The 12,959-nt window shown below is 38.5% G+C and overlaps 1 protein-coding gene across 4 annotated transcripts; it reads right to left on the bottom strand.

Annotated features, from left to right (window-relative positions):
* Positions 1–222: 222 nt before the first annotated feature.
* Positions 223–12,941, bottom strand: FBXL21P (F-box and leucine rich repeat protein 21). Of its 4 annotated transcripts, none has more exons than XM_019620447.3 (8): positions 12,787–12,941; positions 10,034–10,129; positions 8,413–8,553; positions 7,673–7,708; positions 5,458–5,910; positions 3,869–3,991; positions 3,479–3,650; positions 223–2,533 (listed from the first exon to the last, which is right to left on the bottom strand). In XM_019620447.3, exons 5-8 carry the CDS (start codon positions 5,830–5,832, stop codon positions 1,890–1,892), a joined length of 1,314 nt encoding a protein of 437 aa, XP_019475992.1. In that variant the 5' UTR covers positions 5,833–5,910; positions 7,673–7,708; positions 8,413–8,553; positions 10,034–10,129; positions 12,787–12,941; the 3' UTR covers positions 223–1,889. The 4 variants fall into 4 exon arrangements, with proteins under 4 accessions (XP_019475992.1, XP_085092500.1, XP_010717380.1 ...); XM_085236374.1 differs by lacking the exon at positions 7,673–7,708 and adding an exon at positions 12,148–12,337 and having other exon boundaries at positions 12,787–12,931; XM_010719078.4 differs by lacking the exon at positions 7,673–7,708.
* Between the last annotated feature and the right edge of the window lie 18 nt (positions 12,942–12,959).

Consider the following 12,959-nt stretch of genomic DNA (forward strand, 5'->3'; position numbering starts at 1 on the left):
TTAGGTTGGCTACAGGGACATAAAGAACTCTAGAACTACTCAACCCTCTAAAAGATTTGTCAGCATATCTAAAACTCTACTCTGAGGCACAAATGTGAAAGGATGATAATTAATTCCCTATTAGTCCTACAATTCCACTGCCTCTCTAGGTTTGTCATGTTAGAAATGTGACAAAACTCAAAGGGAAGATAAGCAGTGCAACAGACAGATAAGAGTCTAGGATCAGTGCAGGTATTAGATCAGTTTATTATGTTTACAGTTAAAGCAAATCACACATCTTAAACCAAGAACTGCTTGGAAATACCTCAGTCTTTTTTTCAATCCCCTGACTTACGGAAGCAAATGCTTGGGTAGTAAGTGCTAGTAACCAGAGCCAGATGCTTCTTTTCTTAATTGTGCAACAAGCAATAATACATTATTGATTTAGACATGCATTATACGTTATTGGAATTCCTTTAGCTTGTAACTGTGAACAAGTCTGATCAAAACAACAGAGGTTTAAGCCTCTAATTATTTTTTTTTTTTAACTGTAGAAAAGTATAACCATAGAAGAAACTATTTGACATTTTATCAGATGTGACAAATACCACCAGTAAATTAAATGTAGACTTATTACAAATAGGAATATAGAAATGCAGCATGAAAAAAAATTACAGAAAAATTTCTATACTACACATTTCAATTCACAAACTGTGCAAAAATGTTATCGCAAAAATACAGACTCTACTTCACATCAACTCACTATTCCTTTCCACTGTAAAGAAAAGATCTTCATCAAAAAAGCAATTAATAACAAATATTAAACAGTCTTATAATCCCTCCCAAACCAAAAGTCTTAGCATCTCCTCCAGCAATACACACTCTAGAAATCAGGGCTTACAGCACAGCTCTATACAGGAAAGGCAAGCAAGACTCCTGAAAGTCATTTCAGCCTCTAACTGGGGATTTTTTGAAATGCTCTAAACCCTTGACTTCAGAAAGCGATTAAAGACAATTGCATTCCATTGATCCTTCTTTTCCACTAGCCACATTCCTGAGATTCTTATCTCTTAATAAAAAGAGCACAGAACAGCATTCAGACGTCAACCTTTGTAATCAAAGATATCAACTCTCAAACTCAGAAGTGCTTTGTCATTCTTCCAAGCAATCAATTTACTTTTAAATTTGTTAACTTCAATGCAATCTCTTCTCCATCCACTTAATGCATGAGATAGAAAAACAACATACTGTACAATGCTGTCTCTATAGTTTAGCTAATCTGATAAAGTGACTTAAAGTGCAACTTAAAATCTGAAAGTCTTTTTTGTTGTTGTAGAAACTCATTTCCAACAACATTTTAATATACTATCAGGAGTTTAAACTAGATTATATTTGAATAACCTGGGCTGGTTTTAAGTATTTTTTATGTACAAACTTTTACATGTGTAACAAGAATGTTTTGAGAAACAGTTGCGTAAAACTTCACGACAAATAAAAGTCTTAATGAACTCCAAGTTATATCCAGCTTCCCATAAAGTTAGCTTTACCCAAGGAGAAAAATTTCTATTATTCTGACTACAGCAGAAAGACTTAAGGACAGACATGAGAAAAAAAAAAAATCTTCAATTTGAATGAAACATTAAAACTGGAGCTCAGAGAAGCTCAAGTTGACTGAAATATGAAGCACCTGTAAACCAGACCTATTTTCAGTGTTAAGTACACTTAATCTACTTTCTATTTCATATATCATTAACATTCTTGAATATCTTACTGTTACGCTACTAGAGGTTCTCAAGGTAAAAAAAAAAAATCAAATATGAAAATAATCTTTCACATTTTGTTTTAAAAATCTTTATTTGCATAGAAAGTAACGCCCTGATTTTACCTGTTTACCCACAGATGAAGAGTGTTTACCATGTTGGCATCATATCAGGAAACCACATTCTTCCAAGGTGTTTGGAGACTTCCAAATGAAGTCGATCTAAGCTATAATCATTATCTGGAATCAGTACCTCCTCCATTATAGAAAGCTGTGTGAGCCTGCCTCCACACATCTTCACAAATTCAATAAAACCCCTGCAAGTTACTTCACATTCCCCAAGTCCCATTGCTGTTAAGTTCTTACAGCGCTGAGCAATCTGAATAAGTTCATCATCCAAAGGTTGAAGTCCATTAGCACACACAACCAACTCAATTAACCTTGGGCAATTCAGGCCAATACGACCTAGCATTGCTTTGCTTACTGCACGACCAAAGTAAAGGTGCGTAACAGGGGTTTCCTCTCTGAAGAAAGCATCAAATTCCTCTTCATATAGGAAAAAATACATCACAATGTTGACTTTGGGGGAGTGTTTAACAAAAGCATCCCAGCTTTGCTTTTTAATAGTGTGAAATTCAACCTGTCCAGGATTTTCACTCACAACATCTATGCGAAGGTGTTCAAGGTCCACATGTTTTTCACTTGAAAGAGCCAGCAACAGCTCATCACTTAGTATATAGTAGTTCAAAGCCAGCTCCTTAAGTCCATGGCACTGGTCAGCAACACAAAGAACTCCTGAGAAACAAAAGAAACGGATCTGTAAAATGACAAGTGAACATAAGCACAGTAGAGTGGTGAAATGCTCAAGCAAGTACTATGTCTACTGATTTGAATGCTCATGCCTATTAAAAAAAAAAACACAACAAAGTATGATAGAAGTTCAGAATATAATTTCATGGGGTTTTGGCCACAAATAGTTATCAGTAAGGTCTGGTAAGGTCCAGCCGAACTTGCTACTGTTGCCTTTCCCAGAGCTCATTCCTTCAGCACTTATCTGAGCTCTTTTTAAATGAATGTCAGCAGCCGAGTTTAACAGCTAAGCTAAAACTTTCCCTGAGCTAAGACAAATAACACACTGCTCTTGATCTGCTGGAACAAGGTTCACAGATTAAATTGCCTTTTGTGGATGCTGGATACTGAATACAGGAAAAAGACTAAACCAGCATTCCCTTTACCTTGCTCTAGGGTTTCAGGAGAAAGGTAATTGAGAAGGGACTCAAAGGTCCTTTGAGCTTCCCATCTAGAGATGGGAATCAGCCATTTGCCAAACAATACTTAAATGAGCAAGTTCAGGCTACTAGATCTGGACACAGGAGGACACTAAGAAACTGAAAGACTCTTGCTCTTTTACTACTTGTTTTAAAATTCATTTACTCCTTCTGTTTTTATTAATACAACTTTGCACCATTATTTTTTTTTTTTGCTCAGTAAGTTGAACTCACAGCATTTTGCAAAACAGTTATGAATAACTGCTTTCACATCCCTCAACCCATCAGTTAGTAATAAATCCATCCGGGATTTCGCATGTACAATCCCACAAAATATCAGTTCAATTTACAAGGCTGCACATTTATATAAACTGTCTATACACAGTACATGAATAATTGTTTCAAAAGTAGGTCTCAACTATTGTTTTATGTTGCTTTTCTACTGTATTTTTCATGCATATTCACTACTCACCAGCAGGTGACACGTGAGGACAGCTGCTCATTTTAAGCAGTTTTAAAGTATCACTGTTGTTAGCAACAAGAACCTTCAAAGAAGGATCATCAAGTGGTGTGTCATCTATCTTGATCGATGACAATGACTTGGAGTTTACAAAAACTACTGTCAGTGCTGAAGCAAAGTGAGCCTGTTTGGATGAATTGAAAGAGGAAAAAATGTCTTAGGAAAGACAGGTGGAGCTTCACCAAAACTTCAGGTTTTGCGACCATAAAAACTTCAAAAATAATTACTTCTTAGGTATCCCTTTTATTGTGTAAAGAATATATGCTCATCATTGTTTAGATTAATTTTTCTTGAAATATGATTTCTAAGTTGTATTTTATTAAAAAAAAAAGAAGAGAATACCTTAGAGACATTCATGAAGCTTGGTTTTGCTGTGGAAATCAAACCCAGTGTCTTGATAGAACAGTTCACCAACTGAGAAAGGATGTTACAGGCTGCTTCTGCTGACTCAGTACTACTATCAACCTGTACAAGCAATTTAAATATCATCAAGTTATTCTTTACTATATTTCAGAAAATAGCATCACTGATAGCCAAGACTGTAATGTCCACAACCACTCAAAGCTGCACCACACCAGGCTTCATTTACCACAAAGACAAGAAAGGAACGATAATTAGAAATTTCAAGACAAGAAAGAGTTTAGGAAGGTCAGTAGTAAAAAATATTTCCAAGTATGATTGATAGTTCTTTCCAATATGAACAGACCCCACAGATCTAGGCTTACTTTTCAAATAAATTCAAGCCTATCCAAATAGCTAACTAGTGCCAGTATGATCAACAATGGTACGTATGTACTTTAAGTACAATTTCCAGACTTTTAGAGCAGAAAAAAAGTTGAGAAGATCTGGTCATCCTCAGCAAACTAAACCATATTGCCTGCATGGGGAAAGCTTCGCATCTCGAATAACGAGCTGATTCCCCATTCAGCTGTAAGATCAATGACCAACTTTGGACAAATCACCATTTCATCTCGTGTTCTTCCTTTTTAATAGCCAAGATGACAGACAGTTTCAATACCTGAAGAAGCGAGACATAATTTTAAGTGCCTGGAAAAGGGCACAAGCTGCAGAAACAGATATTAGGTTGCCAGTTCACTATCATCTGTTACTTGATGTGCAAAAGCAAGAGGTATTCAATAACTTATCATCCACGGATCTCCAAACATCAAACTCCTAACACTGCTGACAAAAAGCAGCTTTGGATTTGTATCCAAGTTTTAGCATCAGTTCTTTCTTCTGCTTTTCCTTCACAGATGTGACTATCTCCTCTAACAAGTGACTATAAACTGTTAACAAAGCAAATTCAACTTCAACTATGATCTTCTCAGATAAATTATTAGTAAACCCACACCAACTAATCAAATAAGACCAAGTTTATGCAGTCCTGAGACTACTAATATAACCTTCCTTTAAATCAAGGTTACTGTTACTTCATTACATCCTTACTTATCAAGCACCTGAACATACATGGATAACATCTTCTCCCCTATTCACGTGAATTTTAAAATTTCAAGTTGTTCACAGTTTTGCAAAATTACACACAAGACTTCAGTTCACTTCCTCCAATTCATCAATGTGTAAGGAATGTTTATCCACACAACAATCTGCTGAGTTCTCAGACTGCCACCAACACTGGAGCAGAGAAACTCCGCAATATATTCTGAAAAACATAATTCAATCTTCAGTGCAGTATCACATAATGTTAGCTCTTCCCTTACTTCGTAGGAACTAGAGTGTAGAAACCAGAAAGAAACAATGAGTATGTGTGAAAAACAAGTTGTTCCAGCAACTGTCTTTTTAAATAAAACACTTTACAGGAATAACACTTGAGACCACCAACACATACGATTTGATTCTCTGTAGGCAGAGAAGCTGCATACATCATGCAGAGCAATGTGACAAAACAAGCCTCCATTCACCCAAGACTTTACCTTGAAGCTGACATACTGCAGATGATCAGCGTGCCTCTTGATAATCTGCTGAATTAGATCAGGATGGGTAGACTTTAAGTAAGAAGTAGCTGGCTGGCTGAGTTCAAATTCAAATCTCCTCCAGAGATCTGGGATGTGAAAAACTTCATTCCACCTTCGACAGACGGACGATGCCCTGGCTCGATCTACCAAGGGTAGGAACTGGAAAATGCGCAGAATGACGTGGTGTGGAAGGCTTCCCCAGTCTATTGAGGCATGGGGGTCAGACTCACTAAAGGCTGACCCATATAAACAAGTTTTCTGTTTTTTGTTTTCCTGTGATGTTTGAGGAACTGCATTTTCAACCGTAACTTTCTGCCTAGCTCTCTTCATCATGAAAGTTTCAGGCACTGGATCAACCCAATGTATTCAAATTGTACAAGAGTCTTGAAAGTCCTCACATACAGTAGATCTCTAGAAAAATAAAGAAATTAGGGAAGAAAGGCAATAAAGACAGGGAAAACAGTACGAGATAAATAAACCATGTTACTAACCTGCCATTTTTGCTATTAAAAACTTGTGTCCATGTGTTAATGTCTAGCATATAGACATGAGCAAGGACCTTGCTTCCCAACACCATCTGTTTGTACAAATTATACTACTTGACTTTGGTACAAGTTAAAAAAAAAAAGTTTCCTAATTTACCAGGTGCGGTTTAATCTGTTACTACTTCAGAGTGTATTAATCATTTTGTAGAAAAGTAGTATTTAAGAGCAATATACTTTAGTAAGAGCAAAACATATACATACCCTTAAGCTAATCTCAGACTACAAGAATTCTAACATCTACAGAAGTCAATTCCCAAGAACTTCCTACAAGCAACAACAAACATTAACACGTGTGCCTCCAGAAGAATCCAATTCAATACTTTTGCTGACCTCCTTCACAGACTTTTTAAAAGACAAAAAACAAAACAGCTGCCAAACATAGAAAAGCCTGCACAACTAACAGCAACAACATACTCCACAGGCCTGACAGCAAAACAAAAGCAAGAAGTGAGATCCCCATGCTGTTTGTTTTTGTTTTGTTTTGTTTTTTTGCACAGAAGACAGTGCCACTCACAACACAGCAAAGTGCACTACTCCACCAAACAACCTTTGTCATCTGAACCAGGGATTAGAGAAGAGCAGGAAGAGTTTTGATTGCATATTCTGACACAGGGCATCCTACCTAAATCCAATCAACACTGAATTCTATTCTGCAGCTAATCCTCAATAACTGTTTTAACTGTTTCAAGAGCTGCTTCATTTTACAGTGGGCTGAGGACCCTTCCCAAAGGCTCTGCTAATCACACGTTCAGTAAGATCGCCTATTTGCAACCAGCCTGAAGGGAAATTCTGCATTACTTTACCATGTATTCCTCACAAATCAACAGAAGGCATCTATTTTTAGTTGAACTGTCTTTCCATGACAACTCTCACAGGATGTTTTTTCTGGGATTCAACTCGATGTTATTTCTCCCCTCTTTAAGCATTAAATAAGGAAACTAAGAAATAACACTGGTTCTAATTCTTATTCCAGTTTATTCATTTTTTTCTGATGCATTTCCAAAAATAAAATGTAGCAATAAGAATAAAGATCCGGTAAATTTCAAATACTCACAGACAAATTTAGTCTGACGTTCACATTTTGTTTTATTCTATCCCGTCTTGAATTCTTTGGTTTATCATGATTCTCAGGCAGTTGTAAAGCCTACTGACCTGCTCCATCTGACTTACACACTTTTTTTTGCTCCTAAAGGCCACACATCACAGCACGAGTGAGGCCTTTGGAGATATATTTATATTTAATAACTGGATCTGTTCTTCCCTGAATAGACACGTGCCTTACGTAACAATTGGGAAAAGGCTGCAACTCAGAAAATGATGAGTGCTATGCATACATTTCAACATACCCTGCTTCAAAACAGAGCAGTATTTCTACATTAGTATTACTTATGTAATGAAGATGAAAGCTCAGCATGAATAAACACTTTGCTACTACCAAATTATCATCTACGTGGTAATTCAAATTGTCATCTACGTGACAACGTTTTATGACTTCTGAGTTCTTTAAGTCACACAGTGAACAGGCATTCCAAAGTATTACATGTGGATGTAGTAATCGACAGTTACATAACATATACTCTCTCTTTCAGTTACTGGCAGCTGAGCTAAGTTTAGTTTGAGTCAATTACCTTCTAATTTTTTCCCTCCTCTCTCCTTTGAAGGTCCTGAAAAAAAAAAACAGCTGCTTTCTAAAACTGAGGTTGAGACCAAAAAATTAAACAAACGTGGCTGTTGTCTGAGAAGCATTTCTATGCTTCTGCTACTCTCGTGCCTATCTATAACATCTCAGTAAAATGTTAAGTCTTGAAAAAAAGAAATAAGAGTTCACTTTCTTTTTTTAAACTTTTTTGAGCTTAGAAGGTGCAGCTTTAGCTCCCACAAAGAAGTCCTGACATAGAAAAACCCCCACCATTCCCCCAACCCAAAGGCCAGGCTACGCATGGGATTCAGTATATCCAAAGACCAAAATGATGTGACAAGGTACAAATGGTACATATAATATACATACTCTCAGTGACAGAGTGGCCACAATTTGTCCTTGTTGCTACATACCTTTAACACTGATAATTCTGCAAGCTTTGTTTTTAGTACTGCAGTACTTTTGAATGCAGCAAAATTACATTGTCCTACTTTGCAAGATGCAAGGTCAGCAAAAAATTCCAGCAGTTATCTACAACAAAGCTTTCACCAAACATGAAGCCCTAATATTCACTGTGATGGTGTAAACGTCTATTTTGTTTTGAGTACCTGAATGAGGAAAAGTATGTGAGATTGTTTGTTTCTATTTCAGAACTTAATTGAAGTAAATAATAGTTCCACGTGACATAATCATGGTAGTAGTCAATGAAACATTTACATGCACACATACCTCCAAAGAATGTGGAAGTTCCTGTCAAGTTACCAGCACCTTTTTGGTATCTGAACATCCATCCCACTGTTGAGTCATCCTGTATGTGTGCAAGGATTCCTTAACCAGAAGGCAGGGATGGGTCCCAAAAGATGAACTGACCTGCGAAGCCATTGACCAAAAAAACAAAACTGTTCTGCAAAGTTTGGGAGACCCACAGGAAGGACTAAGGTCAGTTTTGGAACCAAGACTGAGAGGAATAGTACACTCTGTGCTGTAATGCAGATATGGCAGCAGAACAACAAAAGTGGAAAGGAAATTAGTTCTACCAAATGTCATCCGACAACTATCATTTAACTAATGGAAAGGTGCATGTGTTAGCATAAATCTAGATTTAGCATCACCTACAGTTTTGGCTACATCAGTGTTTTTATGCAGCAAGAAAACACTTCTGAATTCTTGATTTGTATATGTGTATATATTATATATATATATATATATATATTTTTTTTTTTAGGAAGTTATGCACGTAGATAATAAGTGCTGTTGTCTTTCTTTCTGCTCGCTGTGTACAATAATTAAAGATATAATTCCTAGTATTGTAAAATGTAAGGACTTTTGTGGTACAACTGAATAGCATTTTAAACTAGAAGTGTGCTTACTGCATCACTATAAACATGACAGTAAAACTACTTTGGCTAATTAAACTCCATGTGAAGAAAAAGACACTGATGTATGAATGAATATGCTTCCATCCGCTAATATGAAAGAGATACTCTTGAATAATAGTATGAAAGAGTATCTTGGTCTGCTGTTAGAAGGTATACCCAAAACCTCCAAAATCAGTTACCCATTGGATAGTATTTGAAGAAGTTTCAATGGAAAGTTGTAGGAACAGCTACACCCACCTGACTAAACTACGATAGGTTCGAAATGAAAACACAGATTTAAAAATTGAACAGTATTACGTTAGGATGCTTTCAGAGTTGTCTCTTCAACTAAAAATAAGATTTCTATAGATTTTCATTGCTAAACTTTCTAATAATTATTTTAAAAATCAGAGACATCAGGCTTTCGATTCTCCTGAGTCCCAAGTCATATCATCATCTTTTAAAAACTGCACAGTTAATATCAGCCTTATAGTTTAAAGCAGACACAGCACATGTTTTAGATACAAACACAACAGAGCAGCAGCCCCTTTACTCTTAAGCAAAACCAAACTCGAACACTCAACACCTTGCAAATAACGTTGCTCAGCTCACTCACAGAAGAAAATTCAAGGCCTGTATAATCATGTTTGTAATTAGAGTTGATTTGCCTTTACAGAAGTGTGTGCAGATGGCACACCTGGAAAATTTTGTAATTTATGGTGGCCTTGTGTTGCACAAAGGATCTACAAGTACTGCATGTACCCTGCAAACCATGTGCCTCCTAACTCCTCATGGCACATACAAATCACATTCATTTGCAGAAGTGCTTTCAGTGTCTAACACAAAAGATAGATTCATAATGACATGTGTGAACAGAACACAAATGACAACTGAGAGAACAAAACACTGAATGCAATTTAAAGATTTTATGCAGAAGTTAATTAAGTGTAAGCTTATAAACCACATGGAGTACTTTGAAGCAGCTTTCTTACCTGAAGAATGCTTCCAAGTGACAACAGGCAAAAAATGAATGAACTGATGTAGCTGCAGCCATGGGGCACTCAGAACCATCTGTCTGCTTTCCTCTCCTGTCCAGATAAAATGCCAAAAATGAAAATCATTATTAATTAAAACAAAAAACTAATAATACACCCCATACAAAAATAACAGAAATCGGATATTGATTTGAACATTTTCTTGCTAACGAGAATGGTCTCTGAGGAATCATCTTAACACAAAGTAACTTGTCTCACATTGCAAATACTGTTACTGATAGAACTGTGAGGTCAGGCTAAGCCCAAAATTGATGTGAAACAAGTGTTGCAACTGCATTTACATTGTACATTGTCAATAATACAGTGTAAACAGCATGCTTTCCATATTTGCATTATAGTTACTATTAATTGTGAAGTCTGTTAAACAACACTACCTGTACTGTTGCACAAAGGATCTACAGGCATTGCATGTACCCTGCTAAACTAAGAGTCTAATAATCTAAGAGTCGTGGAAAATAGAGAATTAAAAAAAACAAACAAACAAACAGAAAAAATGCTTTTTCTGCCTTTTTCTGTTTCTTGGCAAGGCTGACTATCAGCCCAGGAATCTATGTGACAGATGACCTAAATGCAAGCATTCACTTCTACCACATGGCACAGCTTCCTACCATCAACCATGCCAGCAGCATGAAGTCACCACCCAGTCCAACCCTTGGCACACAGTCACACAGCAAGGAGCAGTCCATGAGCTGCAGTCCATCAATAACAAATCACTCAGCCTGCAGCCTCCTCCTCCCTGTTTAAAAGTTCCCAGGGAGCAGTGAGAGCCTGCCCAAGCTAGGAGGTCTATCGCCAACTACAATATCAGGGCGTTCATTTTAACAGCCCCTTATATCCCTTCATGCTGCTTGCTTTTAATACTTCAAGGACAGAGAAGTTTGTGTTCCATTGTCTTCCATCATAACCAGTCACTAAGCTTTACACCCAAGCACATTGCTGAACTGCTTTTTACAAAAGCAGACTCAAAACTGAACCCTTCTCACGCAAACATTTTGATCCTCATCAAGAAAAAAATAATAATCTACCCATCTATTCTGATCTCTGGATGTCAGTATTTTGCATACCACAAAGATTTAAAACTTTTTACTTTTAACAGCTGAACACTTCCTACTAACTACAGACCACAACTAACTGCTCACAAAGCGAGCTCTTCCTTAATAGAGCTGCTCGAGAGCTACCCGACTTATTACCAAAGATAAATAGCAGCAGCAGAGTTGAAATACTTGATAAACTGATGGGGCTCAGCAAGTCTAATCACACCCTCATTTGTGTAGAGGAAAATATCAAATAGAGGTGCACTAGTTTACACAGCTGTTTTCCACTATAAACACTTTTGACTTCAATGTTTTGCTGTTGAAGTTTGCTGCGCAGTGGCACGTTATCCTACCACAACAAACCCAAATCCATATTATCAGCAGGGATCCAGGAAAGTTCAAGTTCAACAGCTGTTTCTTCAGCTTATCCTGGTAACAGAACCACAAACTTCTGCTAGAATTCAGACTTGCAAAAGACTCTCACGATAAAAGATGCCAAGCAGGGGACTCCAAGAAGTGGCAAGTAGTGCCTCAGTTAAGCTAGCAGCTGTTCACTGTTTCCTACGCTAAAATATCAGTTGCAAAAAATAAAAATAATTAAAAAAGAACCAATATCACACGTTCAGGCCACAAAGAAATAACTGCTTTCTCTATTTAGATCCCACCTGCAGTTTTTAACACCAAGGCTCAATCGGAATTGAGAAAATAAAATACCATAAAATTGATTTTCAATAGAGATACTAAAAAAATTGGATGCCAGATTACGGATCTGCCATACCTGAAATACCTGCCACGTTAATCAAAAAGTCTTCAGGAAATCGCGTTTTGATAGCAATGCAATCATTCTCAGAACATTAGAGCCTGCCTGAGAAACAAGAACAGGTACTGCATGCAGGCAGTGCCAGAGAGCTGCTGAGATGGGTGACGCAGCGAAGGGCTGAACTGCTGAGTTCTGGCAGAGTACAAAAACGAGATCAGAAATGCATTTTAAGCCTTAAACTTAGAAGATCCACCCACCGAGTGCAGTGAGGTCCGAGATTAAGCTTTTCCTTCAATTAGAAGAAAGCAGCCTTTTTACGGGTGAGTGTGGGGAGCATTTCTGCTTCTGAGCAGGATTGTTTTCAATCAATCCTCATCTTTCTCAACCTCAGCTGTCTCCTCAGGGATTTATCACTTTAAAATACGCTTACGACAAAGCCTTGGAGACCTAAAAACAACAGCGTTCAGTTGCATTCGAGCGTTTGCATTAGCTCTAACTGCAGAAATACAGCTGCATTGCCACTTGAGCGTTATCTAGGTGGCGAAGCCTAGCTGTGCGAGCTCGACTGCTGCACTACTATAAAACAAAACAGCTCTCACCCGAACAACCCTCTTCCCAACTGCGAACAAACCCCAAGACTTCCTTTCTTTTCCTCAGCGATACACCCAGAGCCCCACAGCTCTTTAAAACAGTTCTCTCCCGCAGGCTGGCAGCTCCTGTCAGGCTGAGCCGACGACAGCTCCGGGCAGGCAGAGGCCCGAGCCCCGCCGCCAAAGCCAACAGCCGCTCGGCGCCGAGGGTGCCCAGCAGGCCCGGCCGGGTGCCGCTCCTCACGCCCGCTTCCTTCCCCTTTCGGTCGGGATCCCCGCAGCCCCCTTCTCCGCCCCGCAGCTCACCGCCTCCTCACGCGGCTCCTCGCACGGGCAGGGTCGCAGAGAAGCCCCGAAGCTCGCAGCCAGCCCAGCGCCCTGCCCACGCCGCCGGCCGAGAAGCGGAGGGAGGGGAGGGACCGACACGGGCCCGGCCCCAGCACTGCGCGCAGTGCGCAGACGCGGCCTCGGCCCCGCCA

Source organism: Meleagris gallopavo, chromosome 15, assembly GCF_905368555.1.
Source record: "Meleagris gallopavo chromosome 15, MGAL_WU_HG_1.1, whole genome shotgun sequence".
Lineage (NCBI taxonomy): Eukaryota > Metazoa > Chordata > Aves > Galliformes > Phasianidae > Meleagris > Meleagris gallopavo.